This window comes from Ambystoma mexicanum, chromosome 1q, assembly GCF_040938575.1.
Source record: "Ambystoma mexicanum isolate Mex_15411 chromosome 1q, UKY_AmexF1_1, whole genome shotgun sequence".
Lineage (NCBI taxonomy): Eukaryota > Metazoa > Chordata > Amphibia > Caudata > Ambystomatidae > Ambystoma > Ambystoma mexicanum.
The window spans coordinates 1508127027-1508152909 of record NC_090922.1 but is presented as its reverse complement, the minus strand read 5'-3'; the positions used below and the strand labels follow the sequence as shown (position 1 = coordinate 1508152909).

General features: G+C 49.8%; 1 protein-coding gene across 13 annotated transcripts in view; it reads left to right on the top strand.

Annotated features, from left to right (window-relative positions):
* Positions 1 to 25883, top strand: part of PTPRF (protein tyrosine phosphatase receptor type F) — a 791126-nt gene that overhangs the window by 652780 nt on the left and 112463 nt on the right. For 8 of the 13 annotated variants that reach the window (XM_069642415.1, XM_069642421.1, XM_069642418.1 and 5 more), the window contains 8 exons: positions 3314 to 3507; positions 4609 to 4635; positions 9437 to 9554; positions 10607 to 11185; positions 12127 to 12224; positions 23315 to 23568; positions 23752 to 23842; positions 24267 to 24476. In XM_069642415.1, coding sequence (XP_069498516.1) covers positions 3314 to 3507; positions 4609 to 4635; positions 9437 to 9554; positions 10607 to 11185; positions 12127 to 12224; positions 23315 to 23568; positions 23752 to 23842; positions 24267 to 24476 — 1571 coding nt within the window. The remainder of the gene's footprint in view (positions 1 to 3313; positions 3508 to 4608; positions 4636 to 9436; positions 9555 to 10606; positions 11186 to 12126; positions 12225 to 23314; positions 23569 to 23751; positions 23843 to 24266; positions 24477 to 25883) is intronic. The other 5 variants (XM_069642423.1, XM_069642422.1, XM_069642419.1 and 2 more) reach the window with 1 other exon arrangement.

The following is a 25883-nucleotide window of genomic DNA, read 5'->3' as shown; positions in this document are numbered from 1 at the left end:
TCGATGTGATGCTGGGGTGGTGGTGAACGAGATGAAAGTCAAGCTAATGGGTGAGTGGTGGTCAAAGCTCAAGACCGCATTGGAACCTTGTGTTAAAAGTACAGGCCGAAAGGTGACCACAGTCCCACAGTGCTGTAGTTTGGGTTAAGATTTCTCTGCCCCCCGCCCCGCCAGAGAGATGCCGCAGTTGGGCTCCACTCATTGGTCCACTGCTTGTCTGGTCCATCCTATAAGCCGGTCATCTGCCCCCGGTGTGCGGCAGCACGAGTCGGTGGCACTGGCCGTCCCCTGTCACCTTAGCCGCTTGCGCCGCTCTCTCCGGTGCCTGAGGGCCGCCGCTACCCCAGAACTGTCATGGCCATGTTGGCATGTTAGCTGGCGGGCGCCAGGGTTGGACGTGCCTGCTCGGCTGTCGGAATGGATTTGTGGCTGCATAACCCCCACCCCCACCCCTGCCTTAGCTCTACAGAGGGAGGGGGGAAGGTGAAGGCAGGTGAAAGGGTGCAATAGAAAAATGGAACTAAATACTTGCAAGGCGATACCTTGCCCAACTGCACCTCACGGTACAGCAAGGCCTACCTCTGCCATATGCTCTTTAGGAGAATCTGGGGCAGGCTGAGATTTGGGGGTTGGGGGGGGGGTATAGGGTTCACATACACCTTTATGGCGCTGTGCGTTTCTGTTGTGAAACACATTTAACCTGGCATAAGAGGCAGGCCAAGAGGGGCAGGCTGAGTCAGCTTTGCACAACCACCTCGGCCCTCAGTCTGAACCTGACGAGCCTTCGTTGGGACGAGATGGCATTTGGGAAATTGCGTGCAAATCGCCACCTACACCCCAAAGTCAAAGCAACTGGGTCAATATGGACTGCGGGCCAACTATGCAGGCTAGTTTCCCAAAGACACCCACCCCCTGCTAGACACTTGCAACAAAACCACATTTCTCAAACAGAGACCATAGAAATCCCTCTATTTTTCCATCCACCTGCCCCCTCCAAACTCGCCTACACCTTCTCTCTCTTTTTCAGTCTAATCTGACCCCTCCCCTGTCCATCCTATCCATATCCATCTCCCCTGTCTTCGCTTGAGCCGGGGGGGGAGAGGGGTTGTGTGTGTGTGTGTGTGTGTGTGTGTGTGTGTCTGTGTGTGTCTCTCTCTCTAGGGGTCTAGGGGGGCGCAGGGTGCACATGGTATCTTTTTTTCCCAGTCCACGCTTGTCATTTTCAGCTCTCCAGCATGGAGTCACCTCTAGGTTAACACGCATTGTGGTACAGCTACACTGTTATTACTGGGAATCCCAAGGCAGTGTGACTCTAAAGAACCATTGTGTAGCCTCTCCGCATCTTTCGGAACTAAACGTTCGCCACTCCCCATGATGTCATAGGGATTATATTAGGAGCCCGCATGACGCCATCTTGTGTTGTATTTGAGGGCATTGTACAGTCCTGCCCTTGCTTGGTGGTATTTGTGAGTGATTTCTGGTTCTTTGTTGCGCATGTGTGTCCCTCTTGCGCCATTTTGTGGTTCCTTTCTCATGGGTTGAAGTCGTCTTTCTCATCGTCCCAGAATGGACTTCCATCCTTCTTGGTGGCACATGATTTCTGGAGCATGTTAGATATTTCGTACCTTGGATTCTCAGTTGGTGCGGGGGGGGGGGGGGCGTCCTGTGGTAGACTGAGGGCGGTGTCCATAATCGATGGCCACATTTCCATAACTCTTCCAGGTGTGAGTCCTGTAACACGTGGGACACAGTGCTGTACAAAGGGGACGCGCCCAGAGGTTATACGTAGAGTGCAGTAGTAGCAGCAGAGCTGTGATGGTTACTAGGGGCGGAGAATCCAGAGGGGTAAATAAGGTTGAGTGGAGTCATCCGTGAAGGCCTCGATCTCCTTTGGAGAGGAGAGTCTTCACCTCCTTCCTGAAGACTAGGGTGGAGGGAGCCAGACATGTCTACATTGGCGACGTATTCCAGAGACCCGATGCGTAGCGGGTCTTGGTTTCCAGCGGGCGATGCTGTCTGTGGCTTCCTGAGGTGGTGAGTTTCTCAGCCAGGTAGAGTGGTGTTTTGGTTGGGACTGCTTTGTAGGTAATGCAGGCAATTCTTAACATGCAGCTCCTTAAGTATTGGGGGGTGGGTATTATGTTGGCATTTTCTTAGTACTTTGAGGCGTGATGTAGTGACATCAACCTTCGCAGTGTCCTCGGGTATCTGGCACCTACCGTACCAAGACATTTGCAAAGTCCACCACTTGCCAAATAATTGGTGATAAAGTGGGCATCAGCGATCCCTTAAGTAACTCTGGTGCGGACTCCCGATGCGACGTCGAAGAGCGCATAGCTTGTCTGTGAGTTGGGGAATGAGGGTAAAGCATGAGTAAGTGCCCCGCGAGCAGGGTAAATATAACCCCTATGGGGGTCTCTGCACACAAGTTAAGTTACGTGTCTGTCCATTGCAGAACTGTTGCTGTTCTTGCCATAGTTTCTGCTGGGTGAATTAGGATACACTGCTTTCTCTTGGCAAGCCCTCTATCGTTTCCTAGCGGGATGAGTCCCGTGTTGAATCCAATTCTCCATGCCTGCTTTCCTTTGGCCTCTAGGATGGTATGCTGGGCTTCCCTTGGGAAACTCATCAGCTTAAGGGTCACCCGTCATTGCCCACCACCTGAGGGCACTGCAGCTTGGTAGTCTGTTAGGCACATCATGGGACTTTGTGGAAAGACCAGTGATGCGGATGAAAGACCTTTAACTGTAAAGGAGACCCTCCAGAGACTGTATGACCCTCCTCTGCTCGTCCTTCGCTCTGAATCTTCCGCACCTTAACATGGTGCCAGCTGAATGGAGACTCTTAGCGCCTCTATGGAGTCACTGAATGAAGGAAGGTTGAGGGCCTAATGAAATTGGAAGACTACACAATGTTTCTTTAAACTCGTCTAGAGCTTCATTGACGCCACTGCGCACAGCGTGTGAATCCATAGATGACGACGACGCTGGTGGGCTAATTTTACAGGTAAGTAATTTTGTTGTCTTCAACGCCTCTCTTGACCTCTCTGTGCCTCCTCTCCACTGTCCTTCCAACCTCGATATTGAGGGGTCATTATTTGCTCATGGGTTGGTGCCATACAAGAGAAACCTCTCTGCGGTTCTGTCGCACCACCCCATTAGGCCTGGTCTATCTTGCGTCATGTACCGTTGACTTGAGTTAGCTGGTCTCCTTATGCCAGTAGGGTAAGTCCATCGTAAGAGCTAGGCCAGTGGATGGTTTTGCTTCTTATGTTGCCTTGTGTTGCTCACACTAACCACCTGATGTGTTACAGTGCCCAGTGCTCCACCGCGGAAGGTGGAAGTGGAGTCCGTAAATTCGACATCGATGCGTGTGACGTGGAAGTCGCCGATATCCAACAAGCAGCATGGCCAGATCCGGGGCTACCAGGTCACCTACGTGAGGTTGGAGAACAATGAGCCGCGCGGCCTGCCGGTGATCAAGGACGTCATGCTGGCAGAGGCTCAGGTAGGTCATAGTCCGGGCCAACCCTAGTACTGGTACTTGCTGTCCCTAGCACAGCTGATGCCGCCATCTGGCTGTGACCCATCGACGCTGTTACGGGTTCAGCAGAAATGGCACACCTGTGTGGCACGCCTGGCACAGGCGGTGTGTACACTCGGGACGTGCATCTGTTGTGCATGTGTAGTACCCAACCACTTGCACGGTCATGTGCTCTGAGCCTTCTCTAAGTTCATATCATCTTTCTCATTGCATGCAGTCTTGCACAATGTACCCTCATTGTTAAGGGTCCCTTCTGCCTACATCTCCCCCTTTGCTTCTGCCAGTCCCCTTCTATACACTCACATATTACAGTGAAGCAAAGCGGGCACGCACTCTTGCACGTCATTTCACTGGTGAGTAGAGTCTGTGAGCACACTGAGCCCCATGACACACTTCTTAATATGGCTGACAGTGTCGAGTGTGTGTACCATCAGTGACACTCATCAACTTGCACGCTTATTCTCAACTCTTGCCCAAATGAGAAAAACACAGCTGAGGCACTATTGCACTCAACACTGCGCAGTCACACTGCACCCACTTGCGAGCATGTTTGGGCTCTGTCCTGGTGCTACATGTACCGTTGCATTTTTCAACCCACGTTGCATGCTCAAACTCTGCTTGTTGCGCACTCATTTTCAAGATGTGACCTCCCAAACTATTCCACACATGCAATTTCACACACTCATCCCACCTGCACATGGAGCCTCACATGTGCTGTCCCACTTACACACACACACACATGAGAGTTCCTGGTATGGAACAGAGGCTCACTTGTTGAGTCTGAGGCAAGGGTATCGCCTTACCGCATTGCAATTCTCCAGGGAGAATCTCTGGACCCCTTCTTACACCTTATAGCCTGTCTCCCGTCCCCTGCAGCCCCACCCCACTTAGGACTGTGCTGTATCCTAGCAGATATAGCGCATCCTGGCGCCTTGTGTCTCCAATGTCATAACCGCATCGTGTTCTGCTAACCCATTGTGTAGTGTTTGTGTTCTTGTCACTAGCTCTTCATAGACCTTCTCTTTCCTCTTTCTGTACATTGTTCCACTTTCCTTGACCCACCAGTGGCGCCCGGAAGAACCTGCGGACTATGTGAGTACTCTGTGTGCTTCTCCCCCCTGAGGGGGGGAGAGAGGGGTGTGTGCGCAATCGGGCCGGGGCTCCTGTGCACATGAGGCTGTCGCTCCCAGGTCTAATCCGTGCATGGTGACGGTTGTGAGTGTGGTCCCTGCCTCCAGGATCAGTTCTGAGAGTGAGCAGAATGCCTGGTCTCGAGTGGGAGTACCACAAGGGCACCCCAGTATGTCTTAGGGTGACTACGCTAGCACTTAGCGGTTGTCTCAGTAGACTTCCGAAGCAGTGACCAGTGTGTGCACGAACATTCTGCCCTACGGCATTATTGTAAGGTAGTTTACACTGCACTCACAATCTGCCAACCACACAACGAAGGCTGGAATAAATTGTGTTAGTAGTTCCTAATGGAATTTTGTCAGGAACGTCTATAAAGTCGGTTTACTTTGAGGGACTCCTGCTTTCCAACCTCATGCTGCTACAAAGGAGGTTGTTGATTCAAATCACTGACCTTTTTTATCACATCTGAACTGTGCAGGGAAGTGATGGACCAGGTATCCAGACCCCTCAAAGGGGCTAGGTGAGGCGTCACACTCCTCTTGCTCTCTGGCTCTGTTCATCCAGCAGGGTTCTTCTTCCAATGCCTACTGGAAGATCCAATCGGGGGTTTAAATATGAGCACCCCAAGGGTAGGCATTGCCTCTACCACCATGATGTGTTGGGACACGCTGCCTTTCTTATCGGAGAAGAGCCGCAGAGTCAACGACGCATGACAGAACATGGCCCAGATTTGCCCTCATCCAGAGCCAAGTGAGGGCATGAGTCTCAAAGAAGAGTCTGAGAATCTGTACCCTGAGTGTTAGTGTCCCCACTTAGAGTAACTACCTGTACACCGACAGAGTGCGTGCCAACCCTGAGTGTGAGCGCCTGCTACCCATCCCCAGTGTAAGTGCTCTGCTAGAAGGCATGGGCAGGCTCAGGTGACGGCCCTTAAGAGTGGTGAGTCTTCAGCAGCCCAAATGCCGGCCATGCAGGTGACAGCCTCATGTGTACATGTTGAAGATTTGGGGATTCTTTTCTTTCTCTCCCGTCTCATGTTTCCATCTTCTTCTTCCCTCAAGTCCCCCTCCTACTGTCTACTCTCCTCTCACCCCTTCTAATGATCTCATCTTGCTCCTTATGTCCCATTGTCCTGTCTCCCCTTTTTTCTCCCTGCCCTCCTTTTTTCTCCCTGCCCTCCTTTTTTCTCCCTGCCCCCCTTTTGCTCCCTGCCCCCCTTTTGCTCCCTGCCCCCCTTTTGCTCCCTGCCCCCCCTTTTGCCCCCTGCCCCCCCTTTTGCCCCCTGCCCCCCTTTTGCCCCCTGCCCCCCCTTTTGCCCCCTGCCCCCCATTTTTGCCCCCTGCCCCCTTCTTTTTATCTTGTGCCTCCATTTATTTTTGATGTGTCGATGTTTCTATTTTCCCTCCGTGATGCTCCTTTTTGCTCCAATACACTCCATCTCGGTGGCAGCTGTGATCTTGCACTTCACCTGCATGGAATGGAGAGGAGTTTCCGATATATGTATGTTTTTTCCCTCTCTCCCCCTGGGATTGGTTGGTGGTGGTTTAGTGGTGATTGTCCACACAGGAAGCTCCAGCCTGGTCTAATTAATGATGGCTAATTGTCTTGTGCTGGTCTGATGGGATGTCCTTTCCTCGAGCAGGAATTAGAAAGGAGGTGGCACTCCAAAGGACCTGTGCTGACTGCATTTCATTTTTTTTTTTCTGGCCTCTGGATATTGAATTTCAATAATGTTTATCTTCTAATGATCCTCCGCACAGACGACTGGGCTCCCGGATCAGTCCTTGATGTCGTCATTGAATATCCGATATAACATGGCATTCGGAACTGATTGCCCCATAATGTAAATTTACCCGGGTTCATGCCACGGTAATGAATATGCTGGACACAGGGACTCGCCCCGAGGTACCCAGAAGTGACGCCCCAGGTGCTCCCACTGTCTAGACACGCCGACAAAGAATCCACTGATCTCCAAGGCCACAGAGCCCCTCTCCCCTGCAAGCCTCACATCAGTGGATGTAAAAGAGGAATCCGGGTACCAACATGGCGGTATAGCATGAAGACAAAGTCTAGAAGGTCTGTTATCCTCTTGCTTGTCGGCATGGTCTGGGTCATATGTTGAGGATTACCTTTGGCCTCACGTTTGGGCATTCCTTGAAAGGTTCTGGGTTTACTGTGGTGTGATTGTTGCACTGCGTAGTTGCAGGATCTGAAGTTGGGTACCACCTGGTGTGACACATTGTCAGTGAGATCCCTCTTGGAAGGTTATAGTGTTTGCAAGAAGCGTACCATGGCAGGGAGCCAGGTGTTCGGTCCTGCTTGGATAGCCCATTTCAAGATGGGGGTCTGCCCCTTCATTGTTGACCAGTTCCATTACGTCCTGACCCCAAACCAATATGGCTGAATGTTTCCTGATTTGGTACAATGGGCCTCATTCCGACCCAGGCGGTAAGTTGCCGCCTGGGTCGTACCTTTACCACCATGGCGTAAACTACGTTTACGCCATGGTGGTTGGCGGATTTACCGCCCCATTCCGAGGTTGGTGGGGCGGTAAGTCCCCAATCCCCATTTACCATTCCCATTTTTGCCCCATAGGGCATAATGGGAGTGGGGAAGGCGTTAATTACGCCACCGTAAATTACGGTGGCGTAATTAACAACAAGGTCCCAAGCTCAAGACCGCATTGGAACCTTGTGTGAAAAGTACAGGCCGAAAGGTGACCACAGTTCCACAGTGCTGTAGTTTGGGTTAAGATTTCTCTGCCCCCCCGCCCCGCCCCCGCCGCGCCAGAGAGATGCCGCAGTTAGGCTCCACTCATTGGTCCTGCTAAAAGCAGGTGTTAAATCCTCCATGGCGCTAAGGGACCTCAGAATCAGGCGGTAAACCCCTTACCGCCTGGGTCGGAATGAGGCCCAATGTCATGTGTATAGCTCCGGCAAAAAGATATGAAATGATTAAATTACACTACAGCCGAGGCGTGTTTCATGCTTGGGCACTTTTTCAAGGCCACTGGAACAATGAAGATTCTGTTTTGTAGCTATAATTATTTCTGATGTGAATACATAATAGATGAAAATTGAGGGAGAAGAGAAAAACAAAGTAGAAACCGAACGAAAAGGAGAAAAGTTATAGTAGCCTTTTCTCAGTTTGTGTCCAATTCTAGGAACCCCTCACATTTTGATGTTAGAGAATTTTTGGTATAAGAAGCTAATATATAAACGCAGGCACACATACAACAAATGTGCCTTTTTTTAAGTGCAAGCCTTATGTCCCAAATACATATGCCTTCCAGAACTAAACTATTAATGTTTAAATTAGCAACTAATGTAATGAACCCGAGACATTAACACAATGTCTATTAGCTTACCCTCTTTACTCGTTTGTCTTCCCTCCTCAGTCTTTGTTTTGATTAAACATTTATTCACATCAGAAATGATTATTATAATAAAAAAGAGTTGTCATTTCTCCATCAGCCTTGATGAAGCCCCCAGGCATGAAACGCATGTCGGCTTTAGTGTTTTAATTGTTAAGCATTGTTTACTATACTCGTGACGACGTACAAAGGTCAGTGGCGTGTAAGGGCCCATACAAAAAATTATCAGAAGTAAAAAATTCATTGAGCAACACATACTTGGGTACAAAGATCATACTTTAAAGGCCCCCTCAGTCTGTAAAAATGTGTTTCCAAGATTCAGTTTGGAGGGAGGTTTTGGAAAATTGGCAAGTTTCAATCAGAGAAGTAACGTGCATTCAAAAAGTCGCCTCTCAATAGAATATTGAAACAAAATCCCCAAAATGTGTCTCCGATATGTGGATTGGGAATTTTGGATTGATGGTTGGTTGACGAACCTAATTTCTTAGTCTCAAGTGTAAAGTGCCCATATAGCTTATATTTTGGCATACCCCCCCCCCCTAAGGTATCTACCCAATCCATTGACTGTTCAAGGATTGGATGAAAATTGGTTTGTTAGGATGTCCTTACATTTGGCCGACAGATCGGGTAACTGACTAAATAGCCCAGAATTCAAGCACAATTTTATGTCTTCAAACATTGTCCAAGAAATCGGATTTAGTATTTTGTAATATATAGACAACATACTCCATTGTATTAGTGCTTATCAATAGAGCAGCCGTTGTTCATATCTGATAACTGCGGTCGGTACAATTTGGGAGTAACGATGCCTTTCTCCAAAGAATTCCATCCAGTTTAGTGAGATGTTACCACTCATCCAATTGCCAGATGCTCCTTCATGCTCATGAGGTCATGGTTCAAGGCGTCGTCCAATTACTTGGGGACCAAGTGATTGCATTACATCTAGTGAACGCTCTTGCTGAGCGTGGTGATGCTAAATTGGGCCACTCTTCTGGCTGACGAAGTAGATATCCCATGCTCAACATGGGAGAAAGAGAAGTCCTTGGGGGTCGGTAAAAGGGGGTCTTTTCTTTAGGCCCTGCGGTTTAGTCCTTAGACGGCCACTGCATATAGAAGCAGGCCATAAATACTAGATAATATCCAGGCTGTAATCCGAGAACTATGGAATCAAACAAGCTGAATATGTCAATTCTCAGGTTCCAAACAGTAAATAGCAAACAACTTACTCTCAACCGCTGAATTGGCTTTCTCCACGCGCGTCTCCCTACCTTGTCTCCTGCAGCCAGGTATGTTCTGTCCCAGTCGTGCTTTACTGAGTCTGCTACTGCTATAGTCTATGCTTGCGTTAACCCTTTATTTCCCACTGCCCTCTTTTTTTCTGGTCTGCAGGATGCTGTAATTGGTGGGCTTACTCCCGAGACCACCTACTCGGTCACGGTGGCAGCCTACACCACCAAGGGTGATGGAGCGAGGAGCAAGCCGAAGGTCGTCACCACCACGGGAGCGGGTAAGTGTGCATGGGTGGCGAGAGGAGTCTAAGGTGGGGAGCCATGAGGCTACAGGGAAACTGGCTGTTGAGATCAGGAGGTGGGTGTGTGAATGCACATTGTGGCTGAGCACAGCACTCATCGTGCACTTAGGCGGAAGGACGTTGAGTGAATTGGTTGGCATCCATGAGTGCCTGGTGAGCCTGTGATTGCACATATGCCCCATTTAGTGCATGGGGTATGGTAAGTAAAGGGGGCATGAGAGCTAAAGGTCATCATGTCCTTTTAATGCTCTTGGGGGTGCTCAGGTGGTTGTTACTAAGATACTAAGCTCGTGCTCCCAGCCTGTAATAACCGAGCGTTGCTAGGGAACATTGCACGAGGACCAGGTTTGCCACGCTGGGACTTCTCTACCCAGAGTCCTTCTACCTCTGGTTTGCAGGGCCCACGTTTTGTCTTTGGAAGCATTTCCCGATGAATCCTGTCCAATGGGTAACAGTCTTCTGAGTGCCAATTGCAAGCCCCAAATGCCACACGTTGACTGGTAGCCACCACCATATGTTGGCCCTACCACTGGATTGACGGGCAACGGTTAGGCACACTTCACTCGGAATAGGAGAACAGAAAATGACTTGTCCTATTTCTTATATAGCTTCTCTTCCTTCCTAGTTTTTTGAAGAAGCCTGAATTGAGGCTATGGTTTGCATCAGTAATGTTTTAAACATAACTTGCTCATATCAACATGGCTACTTCTCGTGGTGTGGTACTCTGTGCCTTCCCATGGAATCTTAGTCCAGCCTCTGTCACAATATGACCCTGAGCAGCTCCCAGCAATGTCCTGCTTATGCCCCTCGCGACACAGATGGGTGCAAGCAGGCACAAAAACATGGCGGGAGTAGGGTGAAAGCCCCCCCCCCCAACGTGGGCAGAGAAAGTCTGTTCATTTGCCAGTCTTCCCTGTTGTACGTTTGGCTGCTACATATCCTTCCGGCGTTGCGGTGTGCTAGGTTGAACCCCTCTCCCGGCTCTGCAGCCGAGGCCTCCTCACCCTTGCTGTGCTTTTCTCTTGCAGTGCCCGGAAGGCCAACCATGATGATCAGTACCACCAAGATGAACACGGCCCTCATCCAGTGGCACCCACCCAAGGAGATGGTCGGTGAACTTCTGGGCTACCGGCTGCAGTACAAGCGCGTGGACGAGGAGAAGCTCAACACCATGGACTTTGGCAAGAACGACTACCACTACACGGTCACCAACCTCCACAAAGGTGCCACGTACACCTTCCGCCTCTCCGCCAAGAATAAAGCTGGCCCTGGCGAGGAGTTTGAGAAGGAGATCACCACGGCCGAAGACCTGCCCAGTGGCTTCCCTCAGAATCTGGAGGTGGTGGGGCTCACCACATCCACCACTGAGGTGTCTTGGGACCCCCCGGTACTGGCTGAACGCAACGGCAAGATCACCAACTACACAGTGGTGTATCGGGACATCAACAGCCAGCAGGACCTAATCAACGTAACCAGCAACACCCGTATTATATTGGCCAACCTGAAGCCCGACACCACATACGATATCAAGGTCCGGGCGCACAACAACCGTGGTGTTGGGCCCCTCAGCCCCAGCATTCAGTCCCGGACCATGCCTGTAGAGCAAGGTAAGAACAGACTTCACTTGCACAGTATGTGCTTCTAAGTGTTCAGACACACGGCACATTGTTCTGGATTCCGGTAAGATTTTGTTAGATTTTGGGTGATACTGCAAAGGGAATTGTAGGCATGATGAGCAATTAGGGACGCTCATGGGGTGCCAGTTAATCCTCACAAGGTACGGGTTGGCAGTGCGAATGGCAGATGCAGCATAAATAGTTGTGGTAGCGTGATATCTTTTTGTGGGGCTACTGGCAAGCTGGTCTCTCAAGCGACTGGCATGGTTGTGGCTGGTGGCGATGGGTTGGTTGGGGGATTCTTGGCTTTGGCTAGTTATTTGTGATTGCAACTAGCACCTCCCTTCATTGAGCCTTTTGCCTTGAAGAAATCCATTCTAAAGACTTCGGTGTGCCCAGGGTGAGAGGTAGCAGACTCAGGCACAAAAAGATACAAAGACAAAAAAGAAGTAGAACTGCTACCATCAGGGCTCCTACCCAATTTTTGTCAATGAATGAAACAAAATGGAAATCAGGGAGCCTGGTTTGATTGTACTAATGGAATGAATTCCTAGGTTAGTAACCCAAAGGATTGTCCAGAAAGAAAAAAGATCGAATAAGGAAATTCACACATGTCTAGAGTTGTGAACATAAAAGGTTTGTATTGAAACAAAGAAACATCAAGGAAATACATTTGAAGAAATCCAAACTTTCATGTTAATTAAGGGCACTGTTCTCAATTGTGATATTGGGCAGTTTTGGCGATGGGTGCTGGTGAAGATGTTGCGTTGGTGTATGTGTGTCCCTTTGATGTCATGAGTAAGTATCTTTGTAACCGGGCTAGTGATGAGCGAGTATTACGAGCCCTGCTGCCATGTTCCCTGGTGCATTGAGACACTGGACCGCGCTCGCTTTTAATCTGCTTAGTTCTAATCCTATTATTTTAATTTCAGTGTTTGCAAAGAACTTCCGAGTGAATGCTGTGATGAAGACCTCGGTCCTACTGAGCTGGGAGGTGCCGGACTCCTACAAATCCGACGTTCCCTTCAAGGTGAGGAAGCCACAAATCTCAAGCTGCTTCTCTCAGAGCTTAGGAATCACCGTTTGACTCCAGAGAGTTCAGAGTGTTCACAAGGTAGAACCCCTCCGCACCCCTCGCTGCAGGTGGTCAACGCCCTTCAGCAGGACTGGCAGGCTGTCTGCTGTGTGGTTGGGTCCTGCAGGACCGAAACCTGCATTAAGATGCGGGGGCCACTATTAAATCTTGCGGGTTCGCACTGAATTCCTAGCCACCGAATTTTATGATCTACCCCCACCCCCCATGGTCACTCCAAGGAAAGCTGAGTAAATGCACTGGAGCGTTTATCTGGTGCACTCGCGATCTTGTGTTGGGTTAGTCGACCATGTACATTGTATTGAATAGAGAACGATGCTGCACAGCTCACAGCTATCCTGGACAACCACTTTGCCTTTTGAGTTGATTGTGTGTTTTAATGAAACCTCTTGGCGTGGGGTTCCGTTGGCCATAATGTTTCAATGTGTCCCTGATGTGATCTGATCAGCGCCTACCCCTCTCAATTGTTGATTTTTAAGTATGAGAACAACGGTATTGCCCAAATTGACCATCTGTACAATTGACTGTTTCATTATTTTTAGATATGTAGTTGGTTGGTTTGGGTTTTTAATAATATAAGGGAAATAGGTAGGGGTTGCAGGGGTGGGGGAGGTTTGGATTGGGTGGAGGGTTGCAGGGGGTCCCCCCCAGCATATATATCCTAATTGACCTTTTAAATTTGGTAAATTGTGCAAAAGGTCAATTGTAAATTAGTCAATTCTTATGCAACTAGAACAACACCTAGGCCCTCTCACAAGAAGTGGAAATTGCCTCTCCCCAAATAGTCGGCGGGGTTGAGCAGAGCCAGTTACTTTTTAGACTCGCCATAGACCGCTGATCGTGCAAACCCATCATCGGTGCCAAGTTTGACTACCCTAACATCCTTTATTCCCGCATCCCTGAAACTCTCTGCAGAAAAACTATCAAGCAAAGCATCCTGAAACAATTCGATGCCTCCCACTGGATGAGATTTAGTGGTTTAATTAATGAATGGATCTTTTATGACGTGCTTAATACCGGGGACCAGTATCTAAGCGCCGGACCGACAATCAAACCTGTGTTGCACTGCGTTGTCTTGCTTCCAAGACAAACCCGTTTCCCCTGAACTATCCTCCCGGTCCGTTAATCAGGAGACTTTGGTTGTAATCCCTCATTCTAGGCTTCCTGAGCTAGACCAACCATGTTCTCATCTTGTGCCCGCTGCCACTTACCTGCCAGTAAGGTGAGTATCTGGAGAAATGGGGTAAGCCAATGCTGATATAGAAATACCCATACGTTTGTGTACACAACCCAGAAAGGCTTGGAATGCTTTGCACGTCTCACTGCCGTCCATCTTGCACAAATCGGGGCTCTGAAAACGAATTGGAACCCCATGAGTCATGAAAACTCCAATCCTCTGCAAACAAAAGGCTGCTCCAAAATGTCTAAATATTGGGAAGTTCCTTAGGCGGTTGATCATTCCCATGTCCCTGTCCTCAGACCCACAGCATGCTTTTCCCTGACCACGGGAAGGGCAGAGGAACACCCGAGAATGGCAATCGTTTTTCTGCTTCATCCCGCTAATGAGCTTCCCTGGATCCGTCATTCATGGGGTGGACGCTTGCTTTGGATTTAGGATAAGAAACATCTGAGGAAGTACACCGGTCCCGTCCCTCGACCCACAACCACGCCATGAGTTGTCCTCCACATGAGTAGAGCAGAGAAAGACCCTGGGTCCTGGCCCCGTTCCCATCATGAGGTTCCACAACATGGCACAAGCTTCAACTTGCCGTGAGGAGAAATGACCCTTGGAGATTGGTGGATCTCTCTGCACAGCAGGCATCGCACAAGCCACCTATGTACGTTAGCCGAGAAACCGATTTGGTAGTCGGCCATTTGATTACCTCGGCCACATGACCAAGAGAACACACCCTTACTGAAACTAGAACATTATTAAAGAGTGATACTGAGCAACAGTAAAACATTAAATGATTGCATTGAAAATGGCTCAGGAGGACTGTAACAAAGTGTTTTGGGAAACAGTCTTTCAAGTCAGGATCGTATACAAAAGAACAGCAAAGAAAAAGGCATTCAGAAAGTTCCAGACAGAGAGGTCGTCTGCTGATGGATGGAGGGAGGGAGAGAGGAAGGAGCTTGGTTTTCCAGCTTTAAAGATGATGCATTCTGGGAGATGTAGTTATGAATATTCAGTTTCTTTAGGACAGCGGCCTGCTACCTGCGGCTCTCAGAATTTATTTACTAGGACTCCCATGATCCCTCACAATTTACTATGCTGGCAAGGGTGGGTGGCAAGTCCAAAACATCTAGAGAACCAAAGGTTGCTGACCCCCGCTTTAGATCCTGGTAATTACTGACCAGTTCTCTCGGGCGGTTGGGCGTGGGGGCTTCTTTAGTAATAGTTGAGAGAGGTTACACCGAACATCCATGGTCTGATTTTAAAGAGACTTTCTAGTTAGGGGAGAATCCTGTGGGGTTAGTCTGAAAAGACCCCCTCCTCCTTCTGCATTAATTCTCCTTGCACCAGATACCACTTAGGATGCTTCACTGATCAGATTGGAGTGTGTGTCATGGGCGGGCCAGTCTTACTCTCATGCAGTGGTCAGTAAACAAGGTTGGCATGGTGACTGTCATCTGACCCTAGCAGGGGGAAAGAAATGACCTATGTTGATCTTTCTCAGAGGCCCACTGACACTCGACAAGCTTCATCTATCCGTGAGAAGGACCTTAGGATGCAGGCCAATGATATATGATATGGGATTTATAATGCGCCTGTACACAAATCTTTCTAGAAGCGATGAGACAAGGAGGGGGAAACCAGGGAGGACAAAATAACAATCTTACTAGGTCTGGTCATTGAGGTTGCAGTGAAGAGGATAAGTGCCAGGGGGGGGGGGGAGTGCAGTTAACTCACAAGTGCAGCCAGCGGGTGGCTCATAATTGGAGAGGGAACGGACTGTAGGGTTGCAGATACAGACCCTTAAGTTCTGGGGATCCCAGAGGCAGTGTGAGGGTAACTGGACATGCAGGAGTCTGGGCCCGAGTTCAGAGGGTGGCCAGGTGACCAGTGCATGTCAGTCGGGTGCATCAGCAGACTAGAGGAAGAAAGAAAGCAGAAGCGAAAAGAAAGGTCTTGAGTTGCTTCCGGAACAGGAAGTGGTTCTGCTCAAGTTTGAGAGAGGCAGCGAGGCAGTTCCAGAGGGAGGCTCCATCTGAGGAGATAGATCTCCTCCCAACTCTCTGTTTGGAGAAGTGTCTAACCCTCAGAGAGCTGGTGGTGGATGAGCATAGAGCTTGGAAGGAAGATGTTTTGCAAGAGAAAGCTTGATGTAGTGCGGTCCCAGTCCCCAGAAAGCCTTGTGGACGATGCAGAGGGTCTCAAACTTGATCCTTGCAGCCACGGGGAGCCAGTGAAGAGATTGAAACACTTGTGTATAAGCGCATTATAAATGCCATATCATTTCAGAGCCGGAGAGATACACTCCCTGGCATTGAGGCCAAGGACAAGTCTCGCAGTCAATGATTTATTCACGTACAGGAGAAGGGAAACGCCGTTCTCCTGCATCTGCCCGTCTACCGGGAAAGCTTCTCATCCAGAGAACGGAAAACTTGTGATGTGGGACATTCGTTCTAAAGCCAATGGGTAGGAATCAGAAACACCAAGGGGGGGGCCATCTCTTCTCTCACCTTGGCCACGGGTGGTGGACGGGCTTTGCAGGGGCTTGGGAAGGGGATCGAACCCTCATGCCACCGGACCTGGGACAAACTCCCCAAGCACATAGGTACAGGAATGCCTTTAGTTAATGCCCCATTCTCATACCTCACCCCCTAGCGCAGAACAAGCTTTCCTTCACCTGGGGGCTATGAAATGATGGAAGGCCCTGTTGTATGGCACCCCTTCCAGGAGCATGGTAGCTCCCATGTTGGTGTAATAGGTCATGTGGCAGTGGCCGCGTGACCAACCTAATTAAAGTTACCAGCCGTTTCCGGCTCGGCAGTCACTCCCATCAAGGACTCGGGTGTCGCTCTTACAGCACCATGCTGGTGCCACACTGTATGCGCTGGGCCCAAGGACGGGGCCCAGCTCGAGGACAGTGCCCCTGCTGGGCGACGCCGTCCCTGGGTGATATCAATGCCATGTGACCATGGCCAATGACTTGGCCCCGACCTGGGTCCCCCTAGAGCCGGGGCCGTTGTGAGCCGGGTGCCCCGGCCACGTGTGGAGCTCCAGTGATTCGGAGCGGGTGGGGTGAACCCCACCCACGAATGCGCGGCGTGAGCGACGCACCAAGGAACCCCGTCGGGTGACCCCGACATGTGTATGGGGCCTGCCCGGTGACCCGGAGCAGGGCCGCCAACAGGCTCGCACGTGTAGAAATGAAGGTGCCTCCTTTCCCAGGAAATGCAGGGGCCTCATTTCCCGGGAAATGCAGCCACATTAGGCGAAGTTAGACTCGCTGCGCGTGTAGAAATGCAGGGGCCTCCTTTCCCAGGAAATGCAGCCACATTTGAAGAAGCTAGAAGCTGTGCCAGGAGGAAGGCCGCCCTTGGAGAGAACCTGGGAGCTGCCAGCATGTGCCAGGAGTCGAAGGACCAGCGGCCACAGGGACCCTCGCCACGTCTGCATGTTTGCTGGAGTTTGCAAGCGCCTGATAATGTTTGCTCGAGTTTGCAAGCTGCTGATAAAGATGACGCAGCCCCACCATCGAAGAGAACAGCCATCGGGAGGTTCTGTTTTGCAAACCAGGCTGACCTCCTGCCCCGCCTCCAGGTTGGATGCAGGCACCGCCGCGCATGGCTGGCGCGCTCTGCAAGTCTCCATGGAAACAATTAGTGAAATGTCTCCTCGTAAAAGGACGAGGCTGGGCTTTTCCCAGACCCCTCTTCTCTTTCTTTCTTCTCTTGCACACGCAGTGCGGGCGCTTGTCTGTCGGTTGCTTAGCACAGGGCACGGTTGCCAGGGCAGGGGGCACCGGCGGCCAGTGAAGCGCTGCCACTGGTGAGCTGTTTATTTCTGGGAGGCATGAGGGTGTCTGAGAGGCGGATGCCTGCTGGATCGCCCCTTAATTGGCCCCTTCTCTCCCAGCGCCCCGTCCCATCTCTCCGTTGAGCTGGGCCTACGCTCCTGGAATACCCTATAGACGCGTTGGCGGGGCCTGGACGTGCCAGGCTGCTGGACCAGCCTACTCATCACTCGCTTCAAATGTAAATGGGCTGTGAAATGCTCCTGGCCGTTTCCTAGGCACTGTCCAGATGGAGGAATGGGCATTAGGCCTATTTCATGCACTTCAGGAGCCTGCGTTCCAAAAAGAGTGATATATCATAGTTTATTTATATAGCGCCTATACACAATGTGTTTCAAAGCGCTTTAAGGCTCAGGGAGGGAACAAGGCAAAATAAATGACATTCTTACAGATCATGAACATTAAGGATGTGAAATTAAACATTTCAGATAGTGCAAGAGCTAAGACATAGATAGGGAGAGGGAGAGTGGGAAGGAAATGGAGACAGGCGACTACCGTACTAGCCCTGATGACGTTTCTGGCATCTCCAGAGAAAACCAAAGGTGAGGGAGAGGGGTGCAGAAAGGGAGGGGACGGACAAAACAAGTGACTAACGTACTAGGGTTGGACAAGTCTACTGCCCTGGGGTGAGCTCTAACCTAGTAGATACATTAAGGAATGTGCGAATAATTGGGTGCGGGGTGATGGACCTTTGTGAGAAGGTGTGGGTCACCAGGAGTTATAAATGCAGAGGGGGCACGGGGTAGATAGAGCCACGCTATCATATTACATGGGAGCGCATGCGATTAGGGTTCGAGGTAGTAAGTCACGGTATTAGGGTACAGTAGTCGCCCTTCCTGAAAAGGATGGGTGGTAAAACCTTAAGACGCTGCACCGGTCAGGATTAGCAGTGGTTTCTCATGAGGCCTGTCAACGACCCAACATGAGCGACTCCAGTGATGGGCCCAAGACCGAGCAACAGACCAATGGCCAATATTTCATGGACTGCACTTGGAGCTTAGCATTCAGGATAACATGCACTGAAAACCATATTGTAATCCAGCGCAGTCAGCAAGGCAACGAAGCTGCACCTCCAAATGCATCGCATGAGACCACTGAAGCCACAGACAGAACCCAACTAATTTGGGCCAGGAGGATAGCTCGGGGGCATTGGAAGCAAGACAATGAGGAGCAACGCAGGTTCGATCCCTGGGTCAGCGCTTAGAAATCTCTGGGTATTAAGCGCGTTATAAATAACCAATTATAATGATATAACAGTGAATCTGCAGCAACATTTGGTGGTGCGCCCCAGTACTCGAACTACCAACCAATACTGCATGGGCAAGTGAGTACGTGGGCAGCGCAGTCCTTCTCTCCCAGGCATTAATGTGCAGTAGTTCCTTATATAATGTGTATTGGAATCTTTAAACATTGTAAGGGTCCCTAATGGCAGCATGCAGGATGATAACGTGAGTGGCATCGCTCGGGCCCCTCAAAGGACCGAGCCTGCCCCTATCCCCTCTACCCACCCTAACTCAAGGAAGGCACCGGGACCAAACCGCCCGTGCCACAACAAGACCTCCGCTGATGCCTTTCAAGCTTATTGGCTGTCACAGGTGATTGGCGCAGTCTCCAGGAAGGCCCAGAGGTTTTATTTTTAAAACGCATAAGAAGTGTTAACTGTTGATGTGACAATGGGCATATCCCGGACTGCGGAAGCTGGCGAGGCTACTATCTTGGAGAAAAGCTAGCTTGGAGAAGGGCCTAAAAGCCAAGCCTCATCGGTTCCCCCCGGGGTTCTTCTAGGCAGTCAGCTTATACTTTTCCCAAATAGAAAACATATTGTGTTAGCATTGGGGCCATAAACGGATGCCCTGGCCCCCTTCTTTCACATATACTCCCTTATTCTCATTTGCCTGAACTTACTACTCCTCTCGTCTCCCCCACCTACTCCACCCCAAACCCGCTTTCCTCATCTCACAATCTTTCTGCCCCTCTCTCCTATCAGGCTAACATTCCGCGCTCTCTCTCCTCCTAGGTCCTCTCGTCCCCCCTCCTACTGTACCCGAAACCCGCTTTCCTCATCTCACACTCTTTCTGCCCCTCTACCCTGTCACTCTGACCTTCCACGTTCTCTTCCCCCCGACTACTGTACCCCAAACCCACTTTCCTCATCTCATACTCTCTGCCCCTCTCCCACCAGCCTGACCTTCTGAACTTGCTCTCCTCCTAGGTCCTCTCGTCCCCCCTCCTACTGTACCCGAAACCCGCTTTCCTCATCTCACACTCTCTCTCTGCCCCTCTATCCTGTCACTCTTACCTTCTGCGCTCTCGCTCTCTCTCCTCCTAGGTCCTCCCTTTTCACCTTTCCTTATTCGGCTACACTCTCCCCTCCTCACTACGCTGCTCTGGGATTTGGGGCCCTGCACACCCTTCCCTAGTAACCTCTCTTTCAAACTACCTATGACACACACTCGCTATTCTGACACCCACACTTCCCTCCTGCAGTCTTCTCCTTGCACCCCACGCCCCTTTTTGCAACCTTCACTCTCTTCTAGCACCCACTCCCCTCACTCTGCCTACTACACTCACTCCCCTACTTCTGTCTGTCTTAACTCTCAAAAACCCTCACTGTTTCACGCTCCCAAATATAACTGCCAATATCTGACCTGTACACTGCAGCAACGTCTCAGCACTGCAGTCTGCTGCGCGTCCTCCCTATGATCCCTCGATCCACCTTCACGCCTCCAGACCTCACCTGAACACCTGCCAGTCTGTCTCTTCTTCTTCTTGCTGATAGATTTTTATCCATCAGCTGTGATTTTTGGATACCGAGGCTTGAGCCTCATTACTCCATCTTCTCGGGTTGCGTATGTAGTCATGGGTCTGTATTCTTCTTGGTCTGTGTGGTCTTGTCACAGTAGGGCTGGTTTCACAGGGTTTCGCAGTGATGGGTTGCGGGTAGTGGTCGAAGGGGTTTGCAGTGGTGGCAGTGAGTCTCCTGATCAGAGGGTTTGGGTTCTGATCCAGTCCTTGCCAGAAGTTCTTACTCGGCTTCGCTAGATGTTTGTCCATCATCTCGATGTCCAGGTCTCCGTGAAGGTCTGCTATTCTTGTGAAGATTGGAGCTCCAGACGATATCCGCAGGGCCTTGTTCTGCACTAGCCAGTCTGTCTTCCATTCACTCCTTTTTTATACTGTTCACTTCCTGATTCTAGCTCCTCCCCTTCCATTGCTTCTTGCATTCATCCGATTTGTTTGGTCCAATCTAGGTCTGTCTTTTGCCTGGGGGGTGGGTTACAAAAGCTTTAAATGCTCATCGCACGGCCCTCCTTTTGGTGGAAGTACGTGATGGTTTAGCTGATGTTTCTCTAGCGGTTTGTTTTCCCTTCACCGCTGGCAGCTGCCTGCATGCTTCTAGTAGGATGGGCACTGTCTATTGGAAAGGTTTCTTTTCCCATTAATTTGGTTGTTTCTCTGCCATCGCATTGCTGGGTCTTTGCAGTTCAAAAAGAAGAGTGGATGGCACTGGCCAGAAACAATACAGGGAGGGGGGAGGCAGGGGCGTCATTTCCAAAAATGCCATAGCAGAAGTGACATCACATGGCCCTTGACCTCCAATGACATCACAGGAAGTGGTGTAATTTGGCCCCACCCCGAAGTGACATCATAGAACACAACCTTTCACCCCTTAATGAGTACCAATCATTGACTAGAATTCCAGAAAGACACATTTGTTATTCGTATTCTTTCTTATTTCGGGTCTCTGCTCAAAGTGTTAGACTTGTGGAACCCACCCTGTTTTTTTTAAGAGGCCTAAACCAAAAAGTCTATCACTCCTGAAACTAAGAGCCACATGGCACTGGCCACAGCCCAGGAGCTACAATTATATTGTTTTAGGGTAAGTAAGGGAGACTAAGCCAGGGGTAGCAAGGGGTAACTCGGGGGTCGAATGTGAGACCCCAGGCTTAGCAGACATGGCCCATAAGGAGTACATTTCTGAGTATCCTCTCCCCAGCAAGACTGCCTCTGGTTTATGTCCAGGTAACCCCAGTCCAAGGTCACATAGCAAAGTGCTGCTGTTGGGGGAGGTGGGGGGGAGGGGGATTTAACCTTGATGACACTGCATGCATTGCAAAGTGTCTGAAGGCTGCGTGGATCCATCAGAAAACAAATCAGGTGGCAAAGCAACGAGAGACCAATGCCTGTGCCATAGACCATCGAACGAGGTGGGCTCCATCTCCCGGCACGCCAGACTTCAAAACTGAACAATGTCTGCCATTAATGGGGGAGGTCCTGTTATTTTAGTGGGTACCTGTAGCCTATGTTCCTGGTGGCATCTCGGCGAGACAAGCTACGGAAAGCTACAGATGAGAAGCTAGTGTTCCTTGTGACATGGCGTTAAGTGAGGCCGAGCCCTCCTAACTTTAGCATCTGTGGTCGCAGCCTGCAGCCGTGGAAAGGGTCTGGAGTGTGACCACAGCTTCCTAGGTGGTACCCTTTTGCCTTCTGTAGAGGTCAGCGCTCGCTACTTCATTCCCTAGGGGTGCTTCTTGCAGTTCCCCATCTTAGTGAGGGGCCAGGGGGAAGGGGCATGGTTCACGTTACCAGAGAACCCCGTGGAACCTTGGTTTCTTCTACTGATTGGTCAGGGATGAGGGATGGAACTGGTTCCCTTAGTTTATAGGGCAACCGGATGACACCGACTCAGTGGGAGTTTGGCTTGTTTTGAGGTTTCAATATAGCTCATTGGAGGTGTACCTTTTGTTTCAGTATTTAAGCGCTATAGTGCCTGAAATAAACTCTGCCACATCCCCCTTGGAGCTGGACACCCCAGGTGGAGAGTTCCCAAGAGGTTCCAGAGCAAGGGGGAAAAGTAGGCTTTTGCTTAAATACTACCCGGTTCCGAAGCAATAAAACAAGTCCGACAACTAATCACGGAAGGAATAAATTACGCGGCGATACCCTTCCTCTGGTAGGTAGTTGCCATCTGGAGAATGGGGGGTGTAATGCAGAAAATTACTGCTCGGTTTTCCACCTAACAACTTCTTCTTTCAGAGGCTGAGCTCCGCCTGTTTTCATGTTCTGTGCGTCCTGGTATTGTTAGTGTTGGTGTTTTTTACAGAGAATACAACAATGCAATCTGATTTTTGCCTAAAAGCGAGGACTGCTTTATTATTTCACGCCTGGCATGGGATAACGTGAGGGCCTACCCAATGAATGAGACTTGGACACGCCCCACAGGAGCTTGCGTAACAGTCACTTGTTTGTAGTCATTTGCAAGCCCGCATGAAGTGGATAACGCTTGCATTGCCCCAAAAGCGTTTTAAAAGTTCTTTGCTTGTCATGCAAGCAAAAATGCACCCTGATATTTCGAAAACAGCCAGACTATGGGCAGCAAGGCCGGTTGGGCCCTGTGCTAAAGACGGTGGGCATTACCCCTTAAGCTACGCCCGGTTTATACCAGTGCATCGTCCACAGTTCCAGAAGAGCTGCTTACCCCCGAATGGCACTGAACGCTGAGAAAGCCTTTCTTTTGCTGGACTCTTTTTGCTTCCGTGTGTGATTCACTCAGTCTTATTTTACAGCAGGGGGAATCTTGCCTTGGTAGGGCAGCCCTCCTCCACCGAGAAGAGCAACTTCTTTCTTCACAGTAGCCCAGTTAGGTAAAGCACATACTCTGTCATTTGGAAATGCTGGTGGGGTTCAGCCCCCCTTCATCGTTCTGATTGAAGTATGAGATGCGGTTGGTTTGGGCAATCCTTGCTCATGTTGGTGTATTGACATAAAGAGTTACTAAGTGCTGTGCACTTTACAAAAGGTTCCAGTGTGCAGAAAGTACTCCAAAATATGCCAGCAGCGAGAGTCCACTCACTTTTTTGTGGCTGTAGAAATGTAACTGCTCACTCACACTCACGTGCAGGGAGAGAGTGAGCCGCCACTGGAGAAATGATCTGAAAATTGAGTTGACTGCCATGTAAGGTTATTATCATTGTGTTTTTTTCACCTGTGACATTATTTTTCTAGATCCTCTACAACAACCAGGACGTGGACGTAGACGGCCACTCCATGCGGAAGCTGATCAGCAACTTGAAGCCCAACACGGAGTATTCCTTCGTTCTGATGAATCGAGGCAATAGCGCCGGCGGCCTCCAGCACCGCGTCACCATCCACACTGCCCCCAACGTCCTGCAGGACAAGCCCTCCTCCACCAGCAAGTACATCCAGGATGGGAGGTTCACACTGCGCCTGCCCCAAGTGCAGACCACGGCGCCGGTCAGGTAGGTGTCCGCCCGCGTGCTCTCCCAGTGACCAATCCTCTTGTTACAGTTTTGTGGGAAGGTGTCCGGATGTTGGTGATTGGTCCAAGCACCTCGCACGTCTAATGTGCCTGCCCACGTTGCTGGTGCTGGAAATAGCTATTCCTGTTTCTTCTAATGTTTCTGCTTGGCCTCTCTTCCCAGGTCCTACTACATTGTTGTGGTCCCTTTGAGCCGTGGCAGCAGCGGAGTCACCACTAAGAAGCAGGGTCCGGAGGACTTGGAGCTGACCCAGGTAAGGGATTCACTGTCCAAAGGAACCCATGACTGTCTTCCCTCTGTGTTTGTGTGGAATAGTTTGCTTGCTGCGATATGTGAATATGTCCCTGCTTGAAACCTTCTGCATGTTATTTCACCCATTTGTAATTGGTGAGTTGGAGAAGCACGGAGTATTAGCAGTCTCGGGAGGATAGCACAGGGGCAACGTGCTCGCCATGGAAGCAAGACGACACGGAGCAACACAGGTTTGCCACCCGGGTCCGCGCTTAGAAACCTCTGCGTATTAAGCGCGTTATAAATAACCTATCATATCATAGCACCAATCCGATAGAGTGGCCCGACTGTGCAGGCAGAGTGAGGTTTTCCCTGCCCCAGAGCACTCCAAATGTCCTAACCGAGATGGCTCAGTCATTGTGCATGTTGATTATTCTCCCACCTAGATCCTCGACGCCATTAACCAGGGGACGACAAGGCGGCAGCGGCGGCAGGCAGAGCAAATGAAGCCATACATCGCGGCTCAGCTCACCACCCTACCGGAGTCCTTCACCCTTGGAGATGAGAAGGACTACAATGGCTTTGTCAACAAGCCCCTGAGCTCGGATCTTAGCTATCAGTGCTTTGTCTTGGCCTCGCTGGAAGACCGTGACACGGTGGGTGCTACAGTTGGATATCTTGGGCCAGTTAGTATGGGGGTTCAAGTGGGAGCAGAAGTGCTAAACTGCAAAGTAGGAAATTACTGCCGTTATGTTGGGCCTAGTTTGATTTGGTTAGGTTGGCGTTGGTGTGTTCATGTTATGTTGTGCTGTGAGGTGGTATGGTGAGTTGCCTGGCAGTCTGCCATCTTATGTTGGGTTGGACTAATATGTAAATCACTAGTGGATGCAACGAGGGAAACGTGTTATGTGGAAACATTAGACGTATGTACCTCCTTTTCACGTGCCTAAGTGAGATGGCTGCTCTAGTAATGTCTCTGTAAGAAGTGTTACACTTCCTTTTCAGGGCTCACTTTTCCCTTACCGCCTGGTATCCCCTGCTTTTGGCTTCTGTGAAGCCCATTTTAGTTGGCTCAAGGTAGTTTTGTCCTATGGCATACGCCTGAAACACTGGGTATGGGAGTTGATGCCATCTTCAGATGTATTCTCTGTCATGTGCAGGCATGGCAAAGGAAGTAGCATGACTTTGAAAATAGTTGTATGATGATTTTGACTTCAAATGGCTAAGGAAGATGTGATAATATGTCGTCAACTAGAACACTACATGACATAAAGAGCCACAATTATTTGACATTGGTTGGGGTCTGGTCATTTTTTAAATGCATTTCGTTTGTTGCAAAGTTACCTTCATTTGAAGGTTTTGGGATAATAGACTTAATCATGAATTCCTATGGATATACCATATGTAACCAGAGCCTAGGGTAAAACTAATTGCAGAGGACGGCAAAACTGTAAGTTGCTTATGCTGAAGATATCAAGTGCCGGTATCAAATTGGAAGGAGACTGGACGTATTACTGGCATCTAATTGCTCTTATGGCAGTCTCAATGCCTACACCAATATTTGGCAAAACGGTTGTAATATTCCATACCAACTGCTAGAATTTATAAAGGGCCAAGCTACGAAAATACTGTTACGAGTAAGTAACATTTTGTATATTGCAGTCTTGGTGTTAGATATTTCCTTAAGGCTGTTCAGCTCAGGAGCCCACTGCTACTGCAGGACCCCAAAATGTTGTGAACTCTAATTTAGAATGATGGTATGCAAAGAGGGGACACACACGATCCTGTTGTGGTTGCCTTGCTCAATGGGAGGCCTTAAAAAACTTGGAAATATGAAAGAAATACACTGATCACTCTTAGTCACTGGTTGGACTCTGAATGGTAAATGCCATTTCCTTATTGTATGATTTTATTTCACTTTAAAACAAAAGCTACAATTATGTTGCCACAGATTTTGCTGACTGATACGATCGTCGGCCGTGTTGTAAAATCACAGGCTTTTATTTTGCACATCGATACAAAGCATTTCAGACCATGTCCTTCTTTAGCGATCTGCCTGTATC